The sequence below is a fragment of the Peromyscus leucopus genome, chromosome X (genome assembly GCF_004664715.2).
Source record: "Peromyscus leucopus breed LL Stock chromosome X, UCI_PerLeu_2.1, whole genome shotgun sequence".
NCBI classification, from domain to species: Eukaryota; Metazoa; Chordata; class Mammalia; order Rodentia; family Cricetidae; genus Peromyscus; species Peromyscus leucopus.
Window position 1 is genome coordinate 16,627,034 of NC_051083.1, and position 22,751 is coordinate 16,649,784.

The 22,751-nt window shown below is 48.5% G+C and overlaps 1 protein-coding gene across 1 annotated transcript; it reads left to right on the top strand.

The window, feature by feature from the left end:
• Positions 1 to 3,577: 3,577 nt before the first annotated feature.
• Ppp1r3f (protein phosphatase 1 regulatory subunit 3F) lies at positions 3,578 to 20,008 on the top strand. The gene is made up of 4 exons (XM_028881335.2): positions 3,578 to 4,620; positions 13,624 to 13,676; positions 14,003 to 14,082; positions 18,067 to 20,008. Exons 1-4 carry the CDS (start codon positions 3,617 to 3,619, stop codon positions 19,339 to 19,341), a joined length of 2,412 nt encoding a protein of 803 aa, XP_028737168.1. The 5' UTR covers positions 3,578 to 3,616; the 3' UTR covers positions 19,342 to 20,008.
• The last annotated feature ends 2,743 nt before the right edge of the window (positions 20,009 to 22,751 follow it).

The window sequence follows — 22,751 nt, forward strand, 5'->3', positions numbered from 1 at the left end:
CCCCACCAAAATAAAAGAGAGTGTGGCTGTCCTCAACTTAACTCACCTTTCTAGAAAAGAAAGACAAGAGTGGAACTGATGATGGCCTGGCTTTGTAAAGACAAGAGGGGAAAAAAGTGAATAGAAAAAAAAAAGACCTAAAAATATCAGCCAACAACAACAACAATAAAAAAAAACCCTCCACCCTTCCTACCATTAGCTCAAAGCAAAACTTTCACTGGCTGGGGCTTCTAAGTTGGTGGGACATATATCTAAGCACAAACATGGCTGTGTGGTGGCTGGAAGCAGAGGGAGGTGCTGAGGCGAAAGGGAGGTACAGAGGTGGGATGAGGTCCTCTTTCTGACTTTGGAGCTTTGCAGGGATCCTAGGAGCTTAACAGAGTGGTTGTGTGTGGGAGGGGAGAGGGGGAGGGTGAAGAACATACCTAACAGGGAGTCCTGGGCAGCTGACTGTGGGCATGCCCAGAGTTAATGCTCCCTGCTCCCTGTATACTTGGGCCCGAATAGTCCCTTGTATCTTCTATGTGACGGAGACAGTTCTAGTCCCTGCCCTGGCACCCGTCTCTTTCTGGAATAGGTGCTGTTTTTCTCAGGGGTCATGGTATGGTCTGCATCCTCCTTTATATCCCCGTGACCATCTGCCTGTTCCTGCCACTCTGTGGAGAAGACTGGCCAGAGAGGTGGCAGGGAACACGAGTGAGGGTTAGCGACAGAGATTCTCAGGAGTCTACTTGAGTGGGGCTTCAGGTGAGGGAGGGCTAAGGTTACTGAAGCCGAAAGCCAGGATCTTTGCAGAACAAGGGCTGGAGCGGGGGTCAGGTTGTCAGAGGTCAGCATCTCCCCTCCACCTTAACTATATCTGCTCTTGTAGGATTCTGGGGAAGAAGATCTGGAGGGCTGCGGGTTGAAGATGAATGGGTAGAATTGAACAGGTCAGGGAAAGTTCCCAGGGAAAGGGATCTTTGACAAAGATCTGGCATAGGTGAGGAAGAGAGCCATGGAGAGGTCTGCAGACCTGGAGGGAAGGGCCAATGGGAATGCCCTGAGGTGAGTGTACTGGATTTGGAGAGCGGCAACAAGAAGTCTGGTGTGCCTTGAGTGCAGTGAGCGAAAGCAAGAGGAATGAGAGGTAAGGTCAAAGAGCACTCGTTAGATTATGCCTTTTACAACACCCTGGAGGGGTGGCTTTTCCTCCAAGTGCGGAGGAAGCCCCTGGAGTGTCGGGAGCAGAGGAGGGACGTCACTGTCAGGACTTAGGAGGATACCTTAGATTGCTGAGTGTGGAATAGGCTGTAGGGACATGGGGCAGAGACCAAGCAGGAGGTGGCTACTATAGTAGCCCTGGTGACCGGCACTGGGGCTGGTCCTGTCGGTACAGTGATAGTGCAAAGGTGGATTTGGGACTTTAAAAAATGGTGCTAGAGGTGGGGCCCATGCACTTGCTAGGAAGTGATTTACCACTGAGCTGCAATGCATCTAACCATTCTTTTTAAAGACAAGCTCACACTTGTAGCCTAGGCTGGTCTTGAATTCAGTGATCCTCCTGCCTCAGCCTCCTGGGTGCTGGGATTACAGATGTGCATCACCATATTCTGCTTGGGAAATGCTTTGGATAAATAACCTACAGGATTTGCTAAAGAATGAGACTCCAAAGCAAGACCAGGGCACAGTTGATACCTAAAACGGGCAGGCAGGATAAGAATCCTGAGATTACTTGCCACCTTGAACTTTCAGATGAGAAAAAAAGAAAAGTTCTGCTTTGTTTAAGCCTTCATCATTTTTATTATTTTTCTGCTTCTTGTAGCTGAACATACTCCTTTCATGACCCTGGCCACAGACTGGAGGAGCAGAGACACTGTAGGGGCCAAGAGATGGCCTTCCTGCTAGGGGGACTGTGAGGGCTAGATAAAAGCGTTCCCCGAACCTGGCATACGGCGGACGGTAGGGCCTAATAAGTAAGTTAGGAAGACGGAAACATTCATGTGTGAATGAACATGCTGGCAGAGTCTATTCCGTTCCCATAGTAGGTGAGGTCTCAAAGGGAGAACGAAAGGAATTCACTAGAGGAAGGAAACAGATGAGACAGCACCCTGGGCAGAGGAGATGGTCTCAACGGAGATGGGGAACGAAAGTGGGGGAGAGGAAGCCACTGTGGAGTGCAACGTGTCAAAATGAGCAAGAAGGGCAGGATTAGCCGGAGTCTGTTAACATGCTCAATCAACTGGTTGCATACTGTCAGGGTCAATGTGTGCTGAGTGCAAGTTAGAAAAAGCTAATCCTTCAAAAAGCTCTATTTCCTATATTGTGATTGATTTTCCCAATGGTGCCAAGTCCTGAAGAACACCAATGCTCAATTGGGAACTTTAAGGAACAATCTTTAAGATTTAACTTTAAGAGCGTTCTTGGCTAGTTGCACTGTTCACGAAAAGGCTGGGAGGTGTGTGTGTGTGTGTGTGTGTGTGTGTGTGTGTGTGTGTGTGTGTGTGCAGGACACACCCAGTAACTGATGGCAGCGCTGTTTTGCTTTGGTCTCACACTATGGTACAGTCTAGGCTTTTAGGGGCTCTGGAAATTCGTGGGGGTCATGGGAGTCATGGAAGGTTAGGGGGAAGGTAAATCCATTCCTCAGAGGCCTAATCTTTTTATTGGCTGCCTGAATCCGGATTCTTTGCATTGAATAGCTCAGGCTCACCCTATGCACCTTCTTCCACTCGAACCTAATTATTGGCTACTTATGCTTTCCTTCACATCACCTACACCACCACCCTTGGCTCTGCTTTCCCGTTTTGCCTCTAGAGTCTCTGTCTGGCTACACTTTCCAGTTTAGGCATTGATTAATCCTGTACTGGCACTGCCCTTTGAGATCTCACAGCCTTCACCCCGGCTCCCCATCTCTTTCTCGCTCCCACCTTCACTCCTCACATGCCCAAGGGCTCTTCCCCCTTCAGTCCCGCCTCCGTGTATGCTCACACAATATCTTCCAGCCTCCTTTCAGTCTCGGTATTGGCTAGATCCACCCTGTTACCACCCCTTGAAGCCATAGTGTACTCTCACAAGACTCCCCATTGGCTCGTTGCAATCATTATCGTCATCCTGCCTCTACATCATTCGCGTGCAGTTCTCCATTGGCTGTTCTTTTTATCTTTCTTACGTCTCACCGCCTACGCAACCTGCGGATCTCCCACTTTTTGGACCTCTGGGTTCGCTCCCCGCTGCCCCCATCGCCTGTAGCCATTCCATCTTCCCGCCGCCCACCATGCCGCTCGCGCTTAGCCCTCCCCCCTAAATGTCATGCTTCTGCTAGCTACATCTTCGGTCCCGCATTAACCCCACTCCGGCCTTTCCATTGACTCGGTGATCATCCCGCCTCCCACACCGCCCACGCTCGGGCGTCCTCATTGGCCGCTAGCTTCTCCTGCCCGTCAGTCACTGCCTACGTCACTCCCGTGTGGCTGTCCATTGGCTGTTGGCTGTACCTGTCTTCATCTCACCGCCTACGCTCCACTGGAGCCCCACCCCCCCGCTCTGGCCTTCCCATTGGCTGCCCGCCTTTTCAGGCCCTGCCCCCGCCGGTCCCACCGCCGGTGCCGTCGGTGCCGCCGCCGCCGCCGCCGATATGGCGCGCACGGCCCCTGTGGAGCCACCGCTGCGGCATCCCGCGCCCCCGTCGCCGGCTGCGGGAGAGCCCCGCGCCTCGGTTGAGGCAGCGGTGGCCCCGCGGAGAGTGCTGTTCGCTGACGAGGCCCTGGGGCTGCCTCTGGCGCAGCTCCGCCGCTACCGGCCGTGGGGCGGGCCCGGGGCGGGCAAGATGGCGGCGGCGACCGGGCAAGATGGCGGCAGCGGCGGGGCTGATGAGGACGATGATGGCGAGGATGGGGATGAAGGGGAGGAGGAGGAAGAGGAGGCTTGCCCTGATCCCTCGCCGCTGTGTCCCGTTCCCGCTGGCGGGGGGTTTTACCTGGTGCCCACATTTTCGTTGCCGCCCGCGCTGGGCCGTCTGGAGCGGTTGGGGCGCGTGATGGTGGAGCTGGAGGCGCTGCTGCCGCCTCCTGGAGCGGTCCCCGGGGGTTCCGGGGTGTGGGTGCCTGGGGGGCGCCCGCCGGTGGTGCGCGGGTTGGTGCGCGTGCTGAACCGCTCCTTCGAGAAGGCGGTGCACGTGCGGGCCTCACACGACGGCTGGGCTTCCTTCTGTGACCACCCAGCGCGCTATGTCCCACGCAGCCCCCCGGGGGCAGGAGTGGGAGGAACAGGAGCAGGAGATCCCCTCCTGGATCCGGGTCTAGGCCTGGGCCCTGGCCAGATGTCTGCCTCCTCACCCGACGACGGTGGCCGCACTGACCGTTTTGCCTTCCAGCTGCCCTTTGCTGAGGGTGCGGGAGATGGGGCGCGCCTCGACTTCGTGGTGCGCTATGAGACCCCCGAGGGCACTTTCTGGGCCAACAACCATGGCCGCAACTACACTGTCCTGCTCCGGATCGCACCCGCTCCCACACCCACTGATGCCGAAGGGCTGCCCCAGCAGCAGCAGCTGCAGCAGCTGGAGCCACAGCCTGAGTGCCAGGGTCCTGTGGAGGCTGAGGCCAGGCAGCTGAAGAGCTGCATGAAGCCGGTGAGGCGCAGGTAATGTCTGCCAGCGCCACCTCCGCCAACGCAGGGCTGAATGTAGAATGGAGAACAAGCATCCCATTCCAGGAGCCCCCCCCCCCAGGCCTGCTCTCCAGGACAGGGAGGAGGGGTGCATTTGGTCAAAGAGTAGTGGAGGCCAAACTGTGCTAGGCACTGTTGTATCCTGGGGTATCATCCATTACTGAGTTCCACTGTAAAACCCTGAACAAGACAGACACCTTCCCTGCCCTCAACCATCCCGCAAGGCTCCTGTGGGAAACAGTATGAAAAAGCAAACAAGTAGATAAGATAAATAGGGCTAAGGTTAGTGCTGAGAGGGAAAAAGGTAGTTAAGGCTCTGGAGAGGGAGTGGCAGCTGTAGACGTGTTGAGGGTGAGCTCTTTGGCTGAGTCCCAGACGCTGATGAAGAAGAGTTATGGGAGAGAGAACTGATAGGAAATGGAACAGGTAGGACTTTCCTGAGGAGGTGGCATGGAGTCCTGAGTGGTATGGAGCAGTGACTTACGTGGAAGGAAAGATGTAGGTAGTGGGGACAAGTTTGAAAGGCCTGAGGTGGTGACGAGTCTGGTATGAATGACAGCCGGTGTGCTGGCGTGGGGAGAGCTTGCGGTGTGGTGTGATGATGGTGTGGACTAAGGGTCTCCCAGTGTGGGGTGTGGAATCTGATTCCTATCTGACCTAGCAGGAAGTCAGTTACAGAGGTGCAGAAACTGCTTGAGGAAGTGGTGCTACGTGGCTTTTTAGTTTCACCCATTTCTGGTCTTGAAGTCTATGCAAGCTTTTTTACTGTTCCTCTCGTAGTCTGAGGCCTCCTGTAGAGGTGAGGGGCTGAGGCCATATTCTCACATGGACGGATTGGCTTTGGCAGAGGCAGAAGCAGATGAGAAGTGGACTTGAAGCTCATGTCTCTGTTTTTGCACATGGCTCCCATAAACTTCAGGGGCTGGGAGAAAGAACCATTTATAACCCAGGAGACTGATATAATGCTTTTCTAGGTCTTCTTTACCAGGACTTTATACATTTTTCAAGGACAACAGCTAGGCCTGATTCTTTTTGTGGTTGTCTAGGTGAGGTGACACCTGGGGTCAGTTAGATTCTCCATGAAATGCGTGCATTTCAGGAGGACTGAAAATGGGGAATGGGAGGTTGCTCTTTTGGTCATTGGAAGCTGCATGATGGAGCAGGGTGTTGTGGGATCATCTGGTTGTGGTAAGGGCTTAGGGCGTGAATGGTTCTGAAAGGTTTAGCTCTTAGCTGATGAACCTTGAAGTGTTAAGAACTTGGATTCTGCCATCAGATTACTTGTGTTCAAACCCCAGGCCTGCCACTTTCTAACCAATTGCCACCTTAGCCAATTCTTACCTGCACTGTGCCGTAGTTAACTAAATATGCCCTCATCTGTAAAATAGGTAATGATGGCACGTACTGCACAGGGTGAGTCAAAGCATTCAGGGTTTAGCCTAGTTCAAAGTAGTGCCATAGTGGTGTTAATTCGCGTTAATATTTAGATACTCACATGCAATCTGTGCATCCCCCTCCTGAACTCAGCTTTGTTGTATGGTCTTGTCTCTGTTTCCTCATTTGTCAGAGAAGGATGGCATTAACATTGTGTGGTTGAAGTGGATGCAGCAACTGTGGGCAAGGTAACTGAGGCATAATTGTAGCTGTGAAAGGTGTGGTGGTCAGCATTTAGTGGTCTCTGCTAACAGTGGTAGGTAGGTGCATTCTCCTCTCAAGGCCAGCTGAATGTGCTGTTTGCTGTAGGTGCTATATTGATTCCTAACAGGGAAATGGGGAGCTCAGAGAGATGATCCAGCTTGCTTAAGGCCACTCAGCTAGTGAATGGCAAGAGCAGGGAGGAGATGTTAGGGACATTAGTTGAAAAACAAATTCTGGATTTCACTGTTGTGTTCTTGGTTCTTCATCTTTTCCCTTGAACCTGTTATGTGTGCTTGATGTTTTATTGAGGTATACCAACATGGAGTGTACTGATCTTGAGTGCATGGCTCAGAAGATTGACAAATATGTTTGCACCCCATCCCCACCCCTCCAGAGCTGAGGACCGAACCCAGGGCCTTGCGCTTGCTAGGCAAGCGCTCTACCACTGAGCTAAATCCCCAGCCCCAATGTTTGCACTTCTGTAACCACCACCCAGACTGAGCAGTTCCAGTGCCCCCAGAATCGCCTTCATTTTAGTCCCTTCTCATCCCAGTTGGCAGTTGTGGGATCCCTGTCTGTAAGGTACCACAGTGTGGGTATTGAACTTTGGTCATTTTCAAGAGTGTGAAAGAAAGAGAACAGACAAATCAAAACCTTGCCAGGCCAAGGTGGGTGGAGAGGGTGTTTTTCTTTTAAAATACATGGGTGGTTTTAAGGAGAAATTGAAGTAGTTCATTTAGACAATTGTTTTGGTAGCTGGCCCCATGTTTGTGGTTCCCAACGTGACTTGAGATATTATTTTAAGTGGGTAGATGGCTTTTTGATAGCTTCTTTATCTTTCGATCTCAGCTCTTGCAAAGGGGAGGCTGGTGTGCACTGCAAGATCAGCGATAAGGTTTTCTTTGTAGGTCGGCGGCTTTCTTGGCAAGTACATTTCAACTTATTATTGTTGTAAGGCCTGTGTGCTGCTGCTGCTGCTGTGGAGCGCTGTTGAAGAACAGCTCCCCCTGTGATCTAGCCTTCTGGGGAAATGGTGGTGGACCTCAGGGGATCCCCTCTTCTTATCTGTGGGAGGCCTGTTGTAGAGGGCTTCAGAAATGCTGGCTGCAGGCCCACAGTGCAGCTGGGCCTGGACAGGTGGGGTCAGGGGAGCTGTTTGGCAGCCGGGAGGATATAGTTCAGAGGCTCAAGCATGCTTTCCCCGGGTTGCAGGACCAGGTTTTCAGTACCCACTAGGTTTAGAGATAATCCATCAACAAGCATTTTTTTTTGTAGGGCCTGTTATGTGCCGAGCACAGGGCTAGAAAGAAGTAAAGAAGATACAGACTGGTTCTAAGATACCCACGGGCTGGTTCTAAAGCCCGGCTGCAAGGCACATATAAAGCCTTACCAAGTGACCCATGGATGAGCCCCGTTTCTTTGCAAGGCACTTTGCAGAGTATTTTTGTATAGTCTCATTTATTCTCGACTGGTTTCTGTGAGCTAGACTGCTTTTAATTCCTTTTCTGCGTGGGTGAATAGCATTTGAGTCCTCAGTGCTAGGCCTGATATGGGAAGAGGCCTTCTGGTCAGTCTTGGTTTTATACTTTGAGGGGGTGTCCTATTCCTCTTCAGAGTCAAGAGTAACAAAATCCGACTGGCCCTTAAAGCCCTCACTGTTCCCGGTTTGCCTTCTGCTGTCGCTGCTCTTGCTTTATACTGGCTTCTGTGGTCGTGGCACCACATCCTTTCTCTTACTCCTCTTGCTTTGTGTCTTTGCTCATACTGTTTGCTTCACCAAGAATGTGTGTCCCGCACCCCTCAGATTCTCCTCATGTAGACCCCTCTGTTCTAAGAGGGATTCCTCAGGGGAGCTTGTCCACCATAGCCTCTTAAATCCCTCATTTTATTCACAGCACTGATGAGCTCAGGCAGGTCAAGTTAGAGAATGCCACAGAGCCTGGCATGGGAGCCTTACCCCGAGTCCAGGATCATCCTCCCTCCTGCCTGGGAATCCTGTGTGTTCTCAGATCCACCCTGGGCTCCTCTTTCATGGGATCCTCTCAAGCATTCTTTACCTCCAGACTTTGCCTTTTGCTTTCTCCAACATGATAGAAACCATCAGAATGGAACTCCCTATCACTCAGCCCCCAGCTGTGAACACTGACACCCCTCACATTGTCCCCATATTAGGCCACTTCCTGTTCTTTGCTCCAGAGCTTCCGTTTTTGCCATTTGTTCCAGAATCTGAGATCATAAACCTCGTTTCTGTGTTGTCAGGCTTTTTTCCTGTTTCCCTCACCTGATCTTCTCTGTTGACTTATCCTGAGGCCAGAGCTTCTGCTTCTGGTCAGTACCTGATGATCACCCTTGGCCCCTTCACCCGAAGTGAGGTCACCGGCACCTGCTTCCGCTGCTTGCTCACCTCACATGTTTATCAGCCAGTCCCTGCTTTGGGCCCACCTGAGAAGGCTTTGGGGCTTTCATTCATTCTTACCTACTTAGGTCACCTCTGTCTGTCCCTGGCCTTGGGACCACACCCTGTTCTTTTTCCTCAAAATCCCTGGCTCTTCTCTTTCTCCTTGTTCTTCCTGCCTCAGTTACTGAACTTTGTGTCTGCACTTGACAGAAGGCTTAGGTTTCTGAGGCTTACCTGTCTCCCACACCGTGCTCCCAAACCACCTCTTCCTTCCTGACCACACACACCCCGCCACTTGTTTTCTGAGCATCCTTAAAGCCTTGCTGATTCTAGTCTGTGCCAGGGCCTAGTGTTCCAGCATGCTCCTTCCTTTCCTAAGGCTCTGACTTGAGGCTGTAGTGAGACCTTTAGGGGATTACTGGGTGACCGCACTGCTAGACTGTAAGCTCCGTGAGGGGTAGGGACATGCTCTGCATTGGTGACCACTGTATTCTCACAGGCCTGCCACGGTGCATGGCACGTAGTAGGTGCTCAATAAATATTTGTTGAAATGATGAGTTTGAGTATTTTTTCAAATGTCTCCACATCCAATTCTAAATTTCATAGTTCGGTTTCTTCCCCAGTGTGTCTCCTGTCAATCTCCCTGACGCACAGCAAAGCCTCAGGGGTTTTTAACTGTACCTGTAACTGAACGGATGGCTGAATTGGCAGCCTGAGGGAAATGAGAACAATTAGAATTGAAACAGGGCGGGCTAGGGGTCATCTGAGTTGTCTGGAGAGAGGATTTTATGTGAAACTGATGTCCCTTTGTTCTACAGAAAACTGGTAGGGCATCGTGGTTACGGCTGTGGGCTGGAGGCTGCACACCTAAGTGGCAGAGCAGGGATCTGAGCCTGTCGAGTCCCGCGAGTACTCCAGTTTGGAACTGTGGTACTAGGCTAGCTGATAGGTCCTGCCAGCTGGGCATGGCTGACACGTTGCTTTCCTTTTCAGAGCCTCAGTTTCTCTCAGTGGGAGCTCAGAAGGAATTAGTTTTAAGCACTTTAGTGGTGCTTTTCATGTTTCCCCAGTCTGTTCAGCAACTCACTGAAGTATTACTGTCGTCTCTTTATAGATGAGAAGACTGAGGCACAAGGTTAGGTAATTTGCCCCAGGTCACACAGCTGGTATGTGGTAGAGCTGGGATTATTCAGCATTGCATTTTCTGGCCATTAATTGAGATGCAAAATCAGTTTGCTAGCTTCCAACAAACATTGAAAAATGGTGTAGGGAATAGCACAGTACATTATGACAAGCGGTAGCGGTAAGTATTATTTTGAAGAACAACTGTTCCAGTTCTCAGTGTGTCTGCGTCTGTGTCTGTATTTACTCGTGTGGATGTGCTGGGTTATGATGTAAAATGGTTTTCTCACCCCGGGCTGTGACCATAGAAGTGTCAGGGAGCTAGAAGAAACCTGAGGCATGGTAAGTTGCTCCACAGTGCACGAGCCCTAGAATTGAGGCTGACACTTGTTGGGGAAGGCAAGACATCGTCCTACATAACTTGGTGGCTTTCATAGCCTCCTCACCCCATCCCCCGCCCCTCCCCCATCCCTGAGCACATGGCTTAGGGTAACTAGAATTCTAAGTATCTCAGAGCAACTTTCTGAAGCCACCTACCCCTCCAGACAGCATCATCAAGTTGTCTCCATGGGAGCTGGGCTCTGCTGTGTTTCCCTTTGGGGTTCAGCACATGACCCACTTTGGGCAAGTAAAGTTCTTTGAAACTTGGAGTGCTAGGAGGGCTCACACAGGCCCTGATGATGTTGGTGGCTGTGATGTGACTGAGTCGACTTTGCATGTCTTCTCGGGGCTTGTTAGCACTCATTTCTTCTTTCTCCCTGGCAACTCATCTCTCTGTCCTGTCTCGGCTGGCCGGGCCTGGGGCAACTGTCACCACTTTCTGAAGTCTCATCCCCTGGTCTCCAGGTACCGTCTGGAGTCAAGCAGCCATCAAGTTTCTTAATGGCAGGGCGAATTTTCACACCCAGTAGAGTAGTCCGGTCTAGGTTAAGATGGACTTGACTCATGTTCACAGGCCCTCAAATAAGGTATGCCAAGACATCCCCGGCAGTTTGTGTCCTGGGCACGGGGTATCACTGCCCTTGAGAGGATGCCACATGGCATTTGTGGGACTGGTGCCCAAAGAGCAGGGTTTATTCTTGAAAATGAACAGGCACACTGCAGGCACAGTTTTGTTCTTACTCTGCCTCCCCATATTTCTAAGAACTGTTACTGCTCAGTGTGCCCGTGCACACTTACACTCAGTCCCTTCTTTTCCTCCTTTTGATTGTAGTCACAGCTGCCGCCAAGTTTTTACCACGGAAGCCAGTTCAGAAGTTTTACACACACACACACACACACACACACACACACACACACACACACACACACACACCCTGCCTACTGTTTGAGACAATGTCTTCAAAGTGGGGCTGTTTTGGGGTGTTGTCAGTATGGAGTGTATTGTAGTTAGTGGTTATAGACACAGGTCCTTCAATCTTAGTTTCTCCATTTGGAAGAAGGAGAGCTGGCTGTTTTGAAGGATACATGTAAGATTTTCAAATGACCTTGATGTAGTTAACAAACAGGCCCACAGTGGAGGAGGCGAGGCACAATCGGCCCTGCCTCCTGCTTTTCTTCCCAGCTCTTTGAGGTTGGGAAAACAACTTGCTTGCTTCTGCTGACTTGGTGGATCTTGGTGTGGGCTGATGCTTGGGTGGCTTCAGCAGGAGAAGAGGTGTGGCTGAAGGACTTCCTTTTGGAATGTATTTGTCTTCCTTCTTCTGACTAGAAGTCTCTTTTCTGCTAGTGGCTGCTGCCTGGGTTCTCTTTTCACTCACATCTATGACTTAACAGGAGCTCGGTTGTCATGTGTGTCAGGATCGAGGCAGATTACAGGGGTGTTTGTTTGTGTAGGGCCTCTCCATGGGACAAAGGGCTGGCTTTCTGTCCAGTTGGGAGTGTTCATGAAAAGTTTTACTTTAGAAGATCCCAATAAGATGATTTAAGAACAAAAACAAAGGATGCTATCTCTGCCAGGGAGAAATCCTATGGAGCTGTAGATCCAAAGGCCTGGATTTTAGACCCACCTAAGAGACCCGGCTCAGGACTAACATGGTTTTTCCTGAATCTTCTCATTTGTGTTGTGTGGAAGTTTCTGGCTGGGCTTCCAGAGCCACCTGCTCCAGGCTCTCTAATATTCAGACCAAATCACCTCTGGTGGGATGCATGAGCCCTAGACTACAGAGAAAGACTCAGTACCCCTTCCAAAGATTCTAGACTCTAGGCCCTCGTATTAGTTAAAGCTCCTTCCTCCAAAGTGCTGATGAAAGGTTCCTGTAGCTGCTCTTTGGTAGTAGTCTAGCCGTACATGCCATGGAACTAGAGAAATAGTGAATATGTGGATGATGGGCAGCTGAAAAACAGCCTTCCTGAAAGGGAGGGGGCGGGAATGGATGTGTCTGTTATGGGTTCTCCCTGCTCTTTCTAGTTAGGGCTGGAGATTGGGTTGGGTGCAATACGAGTCTCTTATCCAAACAGCATCAGCTTGTTAGCTAAAGATCTGGGTTTTGATCCTGCCTGTGCAATCTTGAGTCATCTCCTTAGCCTCTCCTTCATCATCCACAAGATGGGGGTAGCAGAACTACCCCACCTCAAAGGATTTACAAGTTCCTCCCTTGCAGTCACCACCGGTATAAACCGGTACCTGTGACACATGTAGACCACTGGCTAGCACCAGAGCTCTGTGCATAGGCCTGCTGCTGGCATTCTGTTTCTGTGAGGGTCATTTTGATTAGGGATTTGATCAGGTGTTTTCTCAGTTGCAACTTTTTTCGTGTCAACAGTGCCCTGTTAGCTCTGAGGAAGAAAAAGTTGTGATGGTTTCGGTTCCCCTCAGGTCTCTGAATCCTATCATCATTGCTGTCGTAATCATTGTTTCCTCCATTTGTCTTATTTGTGAACATTTAGTACTCACAGGTAAGAATAAGAACTGATTGCCCCATGATTAAATCCCACTCCTGATAGGACTGAAGTACTTGGCCTATGCCACTCAGGGATCTAACTTGGCTGACAGAGGGGCAGTTAGACCGAGAGATTTCTCCCACTGATTGAGCTACTGCTCTGTGTCAGGCCAGATATCTGGCTTTCGATCCTTACTCTTGACTTCCCTATGCCCACTGTGTTTCATACAAGGAGGTGATGGATCCTGGCAGGCTGGTATGGGGGCCAAGAGGAGGTGGAGTAGAGGGACAGGCCTTTCTGACTCCCTTCCCATTCATTCTCCGTTTGCTTTTCTTCTTCGCCTCCGCTGCTTCCTGTGTCCCCTAGTCTTCTGCATGCCCTTCCTTAAAAATGGCTTCTGTGACAGCCAGGAACAAACCCTAGATAAGCGATGCCAAACTGCCCATTGATATTTGGTTTGTAACCATAAAGTAAAGGAAACAAGCTAGCTACTCAGCAGGAAGGGGATGGCCACATAGATAATGTCAAGGCCATTTGATAGGAGCACAAAGCTGGTGTTTTTTTCTCTGTTTGCAAAAGTCTGTAATGATGTTTCTTACTGTTTAATGGACAAAGCCAGCTGTGAAAGCATGTTTGCAGAATCTAAATGGTTTCAGGGAATGTCTGGAATGAAATTTTCCAAATAGTAACAGCGGTTGCCTCTGGCTCATATGTGATTGTTTTCTTTCCTGCATCCTTATGCTTTTCTGTATTTTGAAAAATTCCGACGATGAGTATATAGGACTTTTATGATCAAAGAATTAAAAAGCAGTGGAAGAGAAAATGGCAGCTGTTAGGTGAAGATTGGTCACCACAGTGGCACAGAAGGTGCCCAAGGGTGGCAGAACTGTCCTCTCAGGGTGTCAGATTTATGTGCTGTCTCGTTTGCCCCACAGGCCTCTTGAGGAAGAGCTGAGGATGAAGAACATGGATGATAATAGCCTTGTGGGTAAGCATCTGGCAGGCTTTGAGGAGTCTAGCCCCTTCTAATACCTGAATTATTTTTCATGGTGCTGGGGATGGAACTCAGGGCCCGTGTGTGTGCGTGCGCGCTAGGCAAATGCTCGGCTACGGAGCTGTATCACCTAACCTTTCTAGTGGCCTTTTACCATTTCTCCTTTCCTTGTTTCTTTCTGTAACAGAGAAAAGGTCACTTCCTTTGACTGGCACAGAAAGTTCCCACTGTAAACTTCCAGTTAGTTTCCTAGATGAGCAGGGTTAGGCTGCTTGTGTACCTGTCTCGCTTCCACAGTGCCCTTCTCTTCTCTCTGACAGAACATGCTGATGTTCCAGAGTCGCTGGGTCCCCTGGTTGCCCCAACCCCTCTCCGTCCCTGGCCCCAGATGACACTTCAGGTAAGCAGGTCCTTGTAACCTTGGTGTGAATAGTCTGGGAGGTAGTTCCCAGGGGGAACACAGCTGGACCTAGGGATAGAGCTGACAAGCTTTTGTCTGTCCTAGAAATGGGGGTGGAGGTGGGAGTGAGGTCACACCTCAGAATTTGATGGGGGTAAGGGATGGCTGAAATTATTCACTTTCTTTAAACTGTTAATTAGCAAACATTTAGAATACTTGTTCCATGTTATAGACACTGGAAACCTAACACAGATGACATCTGTATGAGGAGTACATGTTCAGGCAGAGACACAATGAAATAAAGATTAAATATGTGCTATTTTAAATGAAGATGGGTGCTTAGGGAAAATGGAGGGCGGGAGGGGCATGAGAAACTAGGCTTGAGAGAAATTTGAAGGTGAGAGAAGGAGCCCCATGACAAACTGGGAGAGGAGCCTTCTTCCAGGCAAGTGCCAAGTTCCTAAGGTGGGCTTCGACTGCTGTATGTCAGAAATAGGACTAAGCTGGGCAGTGGTGGCACACGCTTTTTTTATATTTTTATTTTTTTGGTTTTTCGAGACAGGGTTTCTCTGTGTAGCCCTGGCTGTCCTGGATCTCACTCTGTAGCCCAGGCTGGCCTCCAACTCACAGAGATCCGCCTGCCTCTGCCTCCCGAGTGCTGGGATTAAAGGCGTGCGCCACCACCACCCGGTTTGACGCATGCTTTTAATTCCAGCACTTGGGAGGCAGAGGCAGGCAGATCCGAGTTCCAGGCCAGCCTGGTCTACAGAGGGACTTCCAGGGCTACACAGAGAAACCCTACCTTGAAAAACAAAACAAAAAAAAGGAAAGAAAGAAAGAGAAAGAGAGAAGACTGTTGTGGGAGCAGAAAAGCAGAGTGAAGTGAGGGGCAAAGAGGAGAAGTGGCAGGGAACAGACTGGGGGAGGGGAGCGTGGGAACCAAGGTGAGGACTTAGGCATTTTCACTCTTAGTGAGGAGGAGACAAGGGAGGGAGAATCATGAGCACTGCTGTGGGGCACTGTTGGAGAGGGTGAGAAACAGGAGCACCAGGGAAGAGGAAACTGGTGAACCGTGATGCTGTTGGCAGGGGAGGAGGGAACACTTAAAATGTGTGTGTTTTAACTTTTGTTTATAAAAGTGTAAAAGTAAAATTATATATAAAAGTAGAGAGACTAGTGTAATGAACCCACAGTTTCAACACATACAGGTGTATAAAAGTAAAGAGACAGTGTAATGAACCACATCACCCAGCATCAACACATACAGGTGTATAAAAGTAAAGAGACAGTGTAATAAACCACATCACCCAGCATCAACACATACAGGTGTATAAAAGTAAAGAGACAGTGTAATGAACCCACGTCACCCAGCATCAACACATACTGGTGTATAAAAGTAAAGAGACAGTGTAATGAACCACATCACCCAGCATCAACACATACTGGTGTATAAAAGTAAAGAGACAGTGTAATAAACCACATCACCCAGCATCAACACATACAGGTGTATAAAAGTAAAGAGACAGTGTAATGAACCCACGTCACCCAGCATCAACACATACTGGTGTATAAAAGTAAAGAGACAGTGTAATGAACCACATCACCCAGCATCAACACATACAGGTGTATAAAAGTAAAGAGACAGTGTAATGAACCCACGTCACCCAGCATCAACACATACTGGTGTATAAAAGTAAAGAGACAGTGTAATGAACCCACGTCACCCAGCATCAACACATACTGGTATGTGTCCATTCCTACTTTATAGCATAGCTCTTTCCCTTCTCATTTCCTGTGGAATTATTTTGGGAAAAAAATCCAGATAACACTCAATTTGTGAATGCTGTAGTTTATTTCTCAGAAAAATAACTGTAAAACAAAACAAAACAACAACAAAAAAATCCCCCAATGATCATGTCATGATCACATCTCTGAAAATTAACAGTATTCCTTCATATCATTAATGATTGGGTTAGTGATCCATTTTCCTTACATGTATTCCTAGGACCCAAACAAGGTGATGCATTGTATTTTTTCTTTCTTTCTTTTTTCTTTCTTTCTTTCTTTCTTTCTTTCTTTCTTTCTTTCTTTCTTTCTTTCTTTCTTTCTCTCTCTCTCTCTCTCTCTCTCTCTCTCTCTCTCTCTCTCTCTCTCTCTCTCCTCTGTTTTTTTTTTTTTGAGACAAGGTTTCTCTGTGAATCCCTGGCTGTCCTGGAGTTCACTGTACAGACCCTCTGCCTCCTGAGTGCTGGGATTAAACTGCCCAGCTGATACATTGTATTTCATCTCGATATGTCTCTTTACTTTTTAATATCCCCAAGTTTCTTCATTGTAGTTTGTTTACTAAACCCTGTTTGTCATGCAGAGTTTTACATCATCTAAGTTTGGCTGATTGCATTCAGGTGGAAACACAATTCTTATTCTATTTAAAAAATTTAAATTACCTTTATTTATCTATCTATTTATTTATTGTGTATCTGTGTGTACATGCACAGGTGTGTGCATGTCACAGTGTGTGTGTGTGTGTGTGTGTGTGTGTGTGTGTGTGTGTGTGTGTGTGTTGAAAGTCAAAGGACAACTTGTAGGAGTTCTCTCCATTTGTTGTGTAGGTTCTGGGAATCAGACTCGGGCTCTCAGGGCCCTTACTGAGCGGTCTCACTGACCATGACCTTCTTACTCTATTTTCGTTAATTCATTCATCTTATTTACTTCAGTGTTTTATTAAGTTACATTTACTCAACCATTAATTCTGCTAAATATATTTGTTAAATGTTGTCTAGCATTATGAAATTGACTTAAACAGAACTGATTCCATTAAGTTCTTTTAAATTCTGTCATTCTACTTCTTTTATTGGCTGGGCTTTTTCTCTAAAGAAAATTATTACACATTCATTCATTCATGGATCCAAAACGTATTTTTGTCTCTGAACCCATTGCATTTGTTTATTTTGAGGCTTACATTGAAGTATCTTTGGCTAGGAGTAGTTTGTGTGTGTGTGTGTGTGTGTGTGTGTGTGTGTGTGTGTTGTGTGTTGTGTGTTGTGTGTGTGTGTGTGTCTTTTTACCCCTATTAGCACTCCCCATTATTCTGTGAACCTCTTTTCACATCTTGCTATGATAATATATCATGGTCTTGTACTTTGCCTGCTCCAAATCTGGAGAAAGCAGTCTCATTAGGAAGCTTTGGTTCGGGGGCTGGAGAGATGGCTGCTCTTCCAGAGGACCTGAGTTCAATTCCCAGCAACCACACGGTGGCTCACAACCATATATCATGGGATCTGATATCCTCTTCTGGAATAAAGATGTACAGATAGAGCACTCACATACAATAAATAAATAAATAAATAAATAAATAAATAAATAAATAAATAAATAAATAAATAAATAAATAAAAGAAGCCTTGGTTCCTTTTGAGGGAGAATCATGTCTACCAACTCAGATGGGGGCTCAGTAGGACTGTTGCTACTAGACTGAGCATTGTTTTCAAAGACAATTACGAAGTAAATATTAACTTTCTGTTAACTTTATTGTGTGTGTGTGTGTGTGTGTGTGTGTGTGTGTACAACTTGTAGGAACTGGCTCTTTCCTTTCCAACGCATGGGTTCTGGAGATCAAACTCAGGTCATCATGTTTGGCGGCAAGTGCTGTTACCCGCTGAGCCATCCTACCAACCCATAAATAAATATTTTTAAAAGAGAAAACTCATCATGAATTCATTTGTTACAGTTATCTACTGAGTACGGATGCCCAGTGGCTCACTTAGCATTATCACCTGCAAAAAGAGGTCTCTTTGTACTTGCCAGAACTTGGCTCTTTGCATATACATGATCAAGTCTTTGGCAGTTAGAGAATTACAGGGGATTCTTTAACATACTTTTGCCTGGAAAACTCTAGGGACTGGGTGTAGGCTGTTCCCAGTTCTTACTGTCTCTTCTTCTACTTTATTCCACTCCCTTTCTCTCCCCACACATGTAATGGAAACAGGTTTCTGAAGTTACAGTGAACAACCCTCACGAAGAAGGTGACGTCCCCAGAAGCAATCCACCTGTGGCTTTTACAGAGGTCCTCCAGATACCAGCCATCAGGATTCCTCCATCTACCTATGGCCTGGGTGGCCCCCCCAGGGACCAGGCCTCCGGGCCGGATGCAAGTGATAGAGCCACTGGGCCCTTCCTGGAACCCAGTCAGCAACAGGTGGAGGCCGCGTGGGAAAGTGGAGGGGGTCGAAAGGCCCCCATGGTGGGGGCTGTGGCAGATGAGCCCACTCGGGGTCTGGAGATTGTGAGTGGGTTGGAGGAGTTGCTGGGTGAAGACACCATTGACCAGGAGTTGGAGCAGCTCTACCTGTCTCACCTGAGCCGCTTGCGGGCTGCCGTGGCAGCAGGGGGTGGCGGGGAGGGCTCCACAGACGGGGGAACCTCCCCCAGCCATCCCCTGGGCATGCTCACGGACCGTGACCTGATCTTGAAGTGGCCTGGCCCTGAGAGAGCCCTGAACAGTGCCCTGGCCGAGGAGATCACGCTGCACTATGCGCGCCTGGGGTGTGGCGTGGAGCTCATCAAGGACACTGAAGACCCTGATGACGAGGGGGAGGGCGAAGAGGGACTCTCCATCACTCCTTCTAGCCCCGAAGGAGACAGTCCTAAGGAATCACCTCCAGAAATCCTCTCTGGGGCACGCTCTGTCGCAGCCATGGGAGATGTGTGGCTCCCATGGCCTGAGGGCTCTGGATGTGACAGCCCTGTGGTTCTGGGAACACAGGGACAGGTTACTGAGAATCCAGAGAAAGAGATGGGCAAGGACGTCAACTCTTGGCACATGAATAGGCCCATAGTTGGGATGACCGGGTCCCCAGGGGAGGCTGGGACAGAAGCCCAGATGGAGATTCCTACTGAGTGGGCAGGCCGCTTGATACCTGTTTCTGAAACGGAACCGGAGCCGGCTGCACCAGCTCTGCCAGAGCAGAGTCCCGCTCTCCTTCGTCCCGCGGGGACTGAAGTCTGTCTGTCTAGCGTAGCCAACTCTCATGGGCTCTCCCAGGATGAAGAGGGTGGAAGCCCAAATCTTGAGTCCCCAGAGAGGTCTCCCACGCCAGCAGCCCCTGCACAATGTAGGTGTGGATTGGCTCCTCAGCTTCGGGGGCCCCTGACCCAAACTCTGGGTGTCCTGGCCGGGCTAGTTGTGGTCCCTGTGGCTTTGAACAGTGGTATGTCCCTTCTGGTGCTTGGGCTGTGCCTCTCTCTGGCCTGGTTCTCGTAGGGACTGCCCGTAGGATCAGTGACAGCAGATCTCCTCTTTGGGGTCTGAAGATTGGCAGTTCCTCTGCCACCCCAAGGAGTTGAGAGGAGATCTGTGGCCTGTGTCATGAGGGACTCTGGTCCTTGGATTTTGAGAGTGCTCGACTGGAGAGAGACCTTCCCGTCTCGGAGCTCTCTGGTCAGCACCAGGCTTCCCGCAGTAGTACTTGTGGAGTGGAAAAGAATGGTGGACGGTGTGAGAAATTTTAGAATGGAACCAGGCATGCCCCCCACCCACCCACCCACCCCAAGCCTGTATTTATTTTTGTATAATTCTCTGGATGAGGGAGAGTGGTCATGAGCTGGTCTTGGGGCACAATTACCCAGAGATATATTTATTAACAGCCAATCTGTGCAACCTGCTGGAGCTTTATTTTTAATTTAATTTATATAGAGTACCTATTATTATATGCCACAATAGAGCTCTATGAGAAATGATGTGTCTTGCTGTGCTGGTCTCCTGTTTGGGCCTAAGTGTGTAGGGTGGTCACATTCTGGGGAATGACCATGATCCATGGTGGGCATGGAGATGGCCATGGCCATGCCTACTTCTGCCTCCTCAATGTGTTCTGGAGGATCTGTATCCCTTTGCCTTGTGGTCCTAATATATGTGGTCCTTTGGTCGTGCATATTTTGTCTGTGGGAGCCTCTGTCTGTGTATATGGGTGGTTGTGGTGGGAGCCAAGGGGAAGAGGCCACATGAAGTTTTGGTGTTAGTCATGTGGCTGTGTCAGTGGCTGTGGCCAGCTGTAAATATGGAGACATGGATTAGCCACAAGGTTTTGAGGCTACTGGAAAAAAAAAACCGCTTTTGACACCAGCAGGGAGACCCCTCAAACCCCCAAATGGGGAAGGCCCCAGAAAGAAATTAATGTACTGTGAAAAATTTGTATCAGATTTGTTGTCCACAGACATTGCATTTCTACTCCAAACAGGAAACCCAGAAGCTTTAAATGAAAGGTTAGATACATTTATTGCATGCAAATAAAAACTCTTGGCATAGCAAAATAAAACACAATATATTTATTTACTTCCCTTTACAGCAAAACTTTGAAAAATGGTAATTGTTTTGGTGGTTTTGTTTATTTACTTAGCAGGGTTTCAGACTGGCTGGGAGCTCACTGTCCTGTTGCTGCAGTCTCCTAGCCGTGGGATTCCAGATGTGTGTCAGCATATATGCCTAGTGGTACAACAGAACTTCTTAAAAGAATTATTGTAGCAGCTTTCTCCATTCTTTTCTCTTCTGTCAATACCCCATGCCTTTCTGAAATTGCCCCAATTTGTATTTTTCCCAAGCAATTTAAAAAATGATGCTGCTGTTATAGCAACAGTTATGCCCCAGATCTTTCTCCATTCTTTTCTATTCTGCCAATACCCTATGCCCTTCTGAAATAGCCCCATCTGTATTTTCCCCAGCAACTGAAAATTGCTGCTGCTACAGCAACATTTATGCCCCAGATCTCATCTTACATGGCTTCCTGGCAGTATGTGACAGGCTGATCATCTCTATTCCCAGCTTTTTCTTCCCCTGGTTTCCAGGGTGCCACACTCTCCTAGTTTTCCTCCCTTCTCACTGGCTGTTCTAGAACAATGCCCATCATGTAGATTTGCCCTGTAAATGACCATTGAGTGAAACATGAAGGAAGAGACACATAGATAAAGAAATACAGAGAACTGTGGCTACAGTCTCAGCTCAGCTTTGCAGGTGTTGACTGACTGAGCACCTCTGCTCTGTGGACACCAAGTGGGGGTCTCACAGTCCTGGGGGTGAGCGGTACAGAGAAGAAGTCTGTGCAGCATGCTCAGTGCACTAACAGTGTTAAATGTTAAGGGCTGGGGAAGCCCAGGACAGGCGCTCGGCATAGTCGGGAAGTCTGGAAATCTTGGAGGATCTGATACCTGTCCTGAGTTCCCCAAAGCGAGGAAGAGTCTGGCAGACAGTGAAGGGGAGGAGAGGACCAGTCAAAAGGAATAGCCTTGTGGCATGGAAGGAAAAAACAGCCAGTGAGAAATTCAACACACCTGTTTTTCAAGAATTATTTTTTTTATACAGCTTCTCTGTGGCCCAACTTGGTCTTGAATGATGATCCTCCTGCTTCAGCCTCCCTGGTGTTGAGCTTACAGCATTATCATGCCTGGCCTCAAGAAGCTATTTTGACTTCTCAAATATCAATGTCCATGTCTCATCTAGGGTTTCTATTGCTGCAGTGAAATACCATGACCAAAAAGCAAGTTAGGGAGGAAAGGGTTTATTTTGTTCACACTTCAACATCACTGTTCATCACTGAAGGAAGTCAGGACAGGAACTCAAGCAGGGCAGGAACCTGGAGGCAGGAGCTGATGCAGAGGCCATGGAGGGGTGCTGCTTACTGGCTTGCTTCACACTGCTTGCTCAGCCTGCTTTCTTATAGAACCCAGGACCACCAGGCCAGGGATGGCACCACCCACAATGGGCTGGGCCCTCCCCATCCATCAGTAATTAAGAAAATGCTGGATCTTTTGGAGGAATTTTCTCTATTAATGTTCCCTCCTTTCAGATGGCTCTAGTTTGTGTGTCAAGTTGGCATGGGACCAGCCAGCACAGTCCAGATATCTATGGATTTCTGTTGATGTGATTTGTTTTTGAGACTGGCTCTTGCTTTGAGCCCCAGGCTGGTCTTGATCTGTCCATCCTTCTGCCTCAGCCTCCCAGGATTACATGCCTGGCTTTGATTTGATAATTTGATTGTTTGAAACAGTTCCATATGCCAAATTGTTTGGGAAAGAAAGACAAATTACTATCAATATATAACTTATGAAATGTGTCCCAAAAGGGAGCAGAAAAATTTAAGTAGTTTTATAACCATTGAAGAAACAGAAGTTTTCCTCCACAGAAACTCTGGGCCCAGATGGCTTTACTATTTTAAAACCCAAGGAACAAATAACTCCACTTTCCCAAAAGTAATTCCATGGTGTAGAAAAGGAGCGCATGCTCAATTCATTTAATGGGACTGATAGAATCTTGATATTTTAAGAATCTGATGAACTGAAAATGAATATCAACAAAACCATCTCATAAACATAGACAAAAATATTCTAAATCAAATGATTGTGTATAGCAAGATAGAAGTCCAGGATCAGGTCAGGTTTATTAACAGATGACATCAATAAGGTACACTCACGACACAGAACAAGGTTGACCCTGCTGCTGATCCAGCTGTCACTGCCCTGCCTTTCCACCCAAGGGAGACGGGAACCAAACCACAAGCCACGATTCTCCTCCACTCACCGCCTGCTCCAACCAGCGATATATATATATATATATATAGTCTTCTCCTCACGGGTTCTTAATGGGTCACTTATCTTCAGAGAAGACCACACCCACTGAACAAA

Bases quoted from the DNA above. Each gene is read 5' to 3' on its own strand.
- Ppp1r3f (XM_028881335.2), top strand. From the start codon at position 3,617: ATGGCGCGCACGGCCCCTGTGGAGCCACCGCTGCGGCATCCCGCGCCC. The intron at 4,621-13,623 runs GTAATGTCTGCC...TTTGCCCCACAG, and splicing joins ATGAAGCCGGTGAGGCGCAG to GCCTCTTGAGGAAGAGCTGA. The intron at 14,083-18,066 runs GTAAGCAGGTCC...TAATGGAAACAG, and splicing joins GGCCCCAGATGACACTTCAG to GTTTCTGAAGTTACAGTGAA.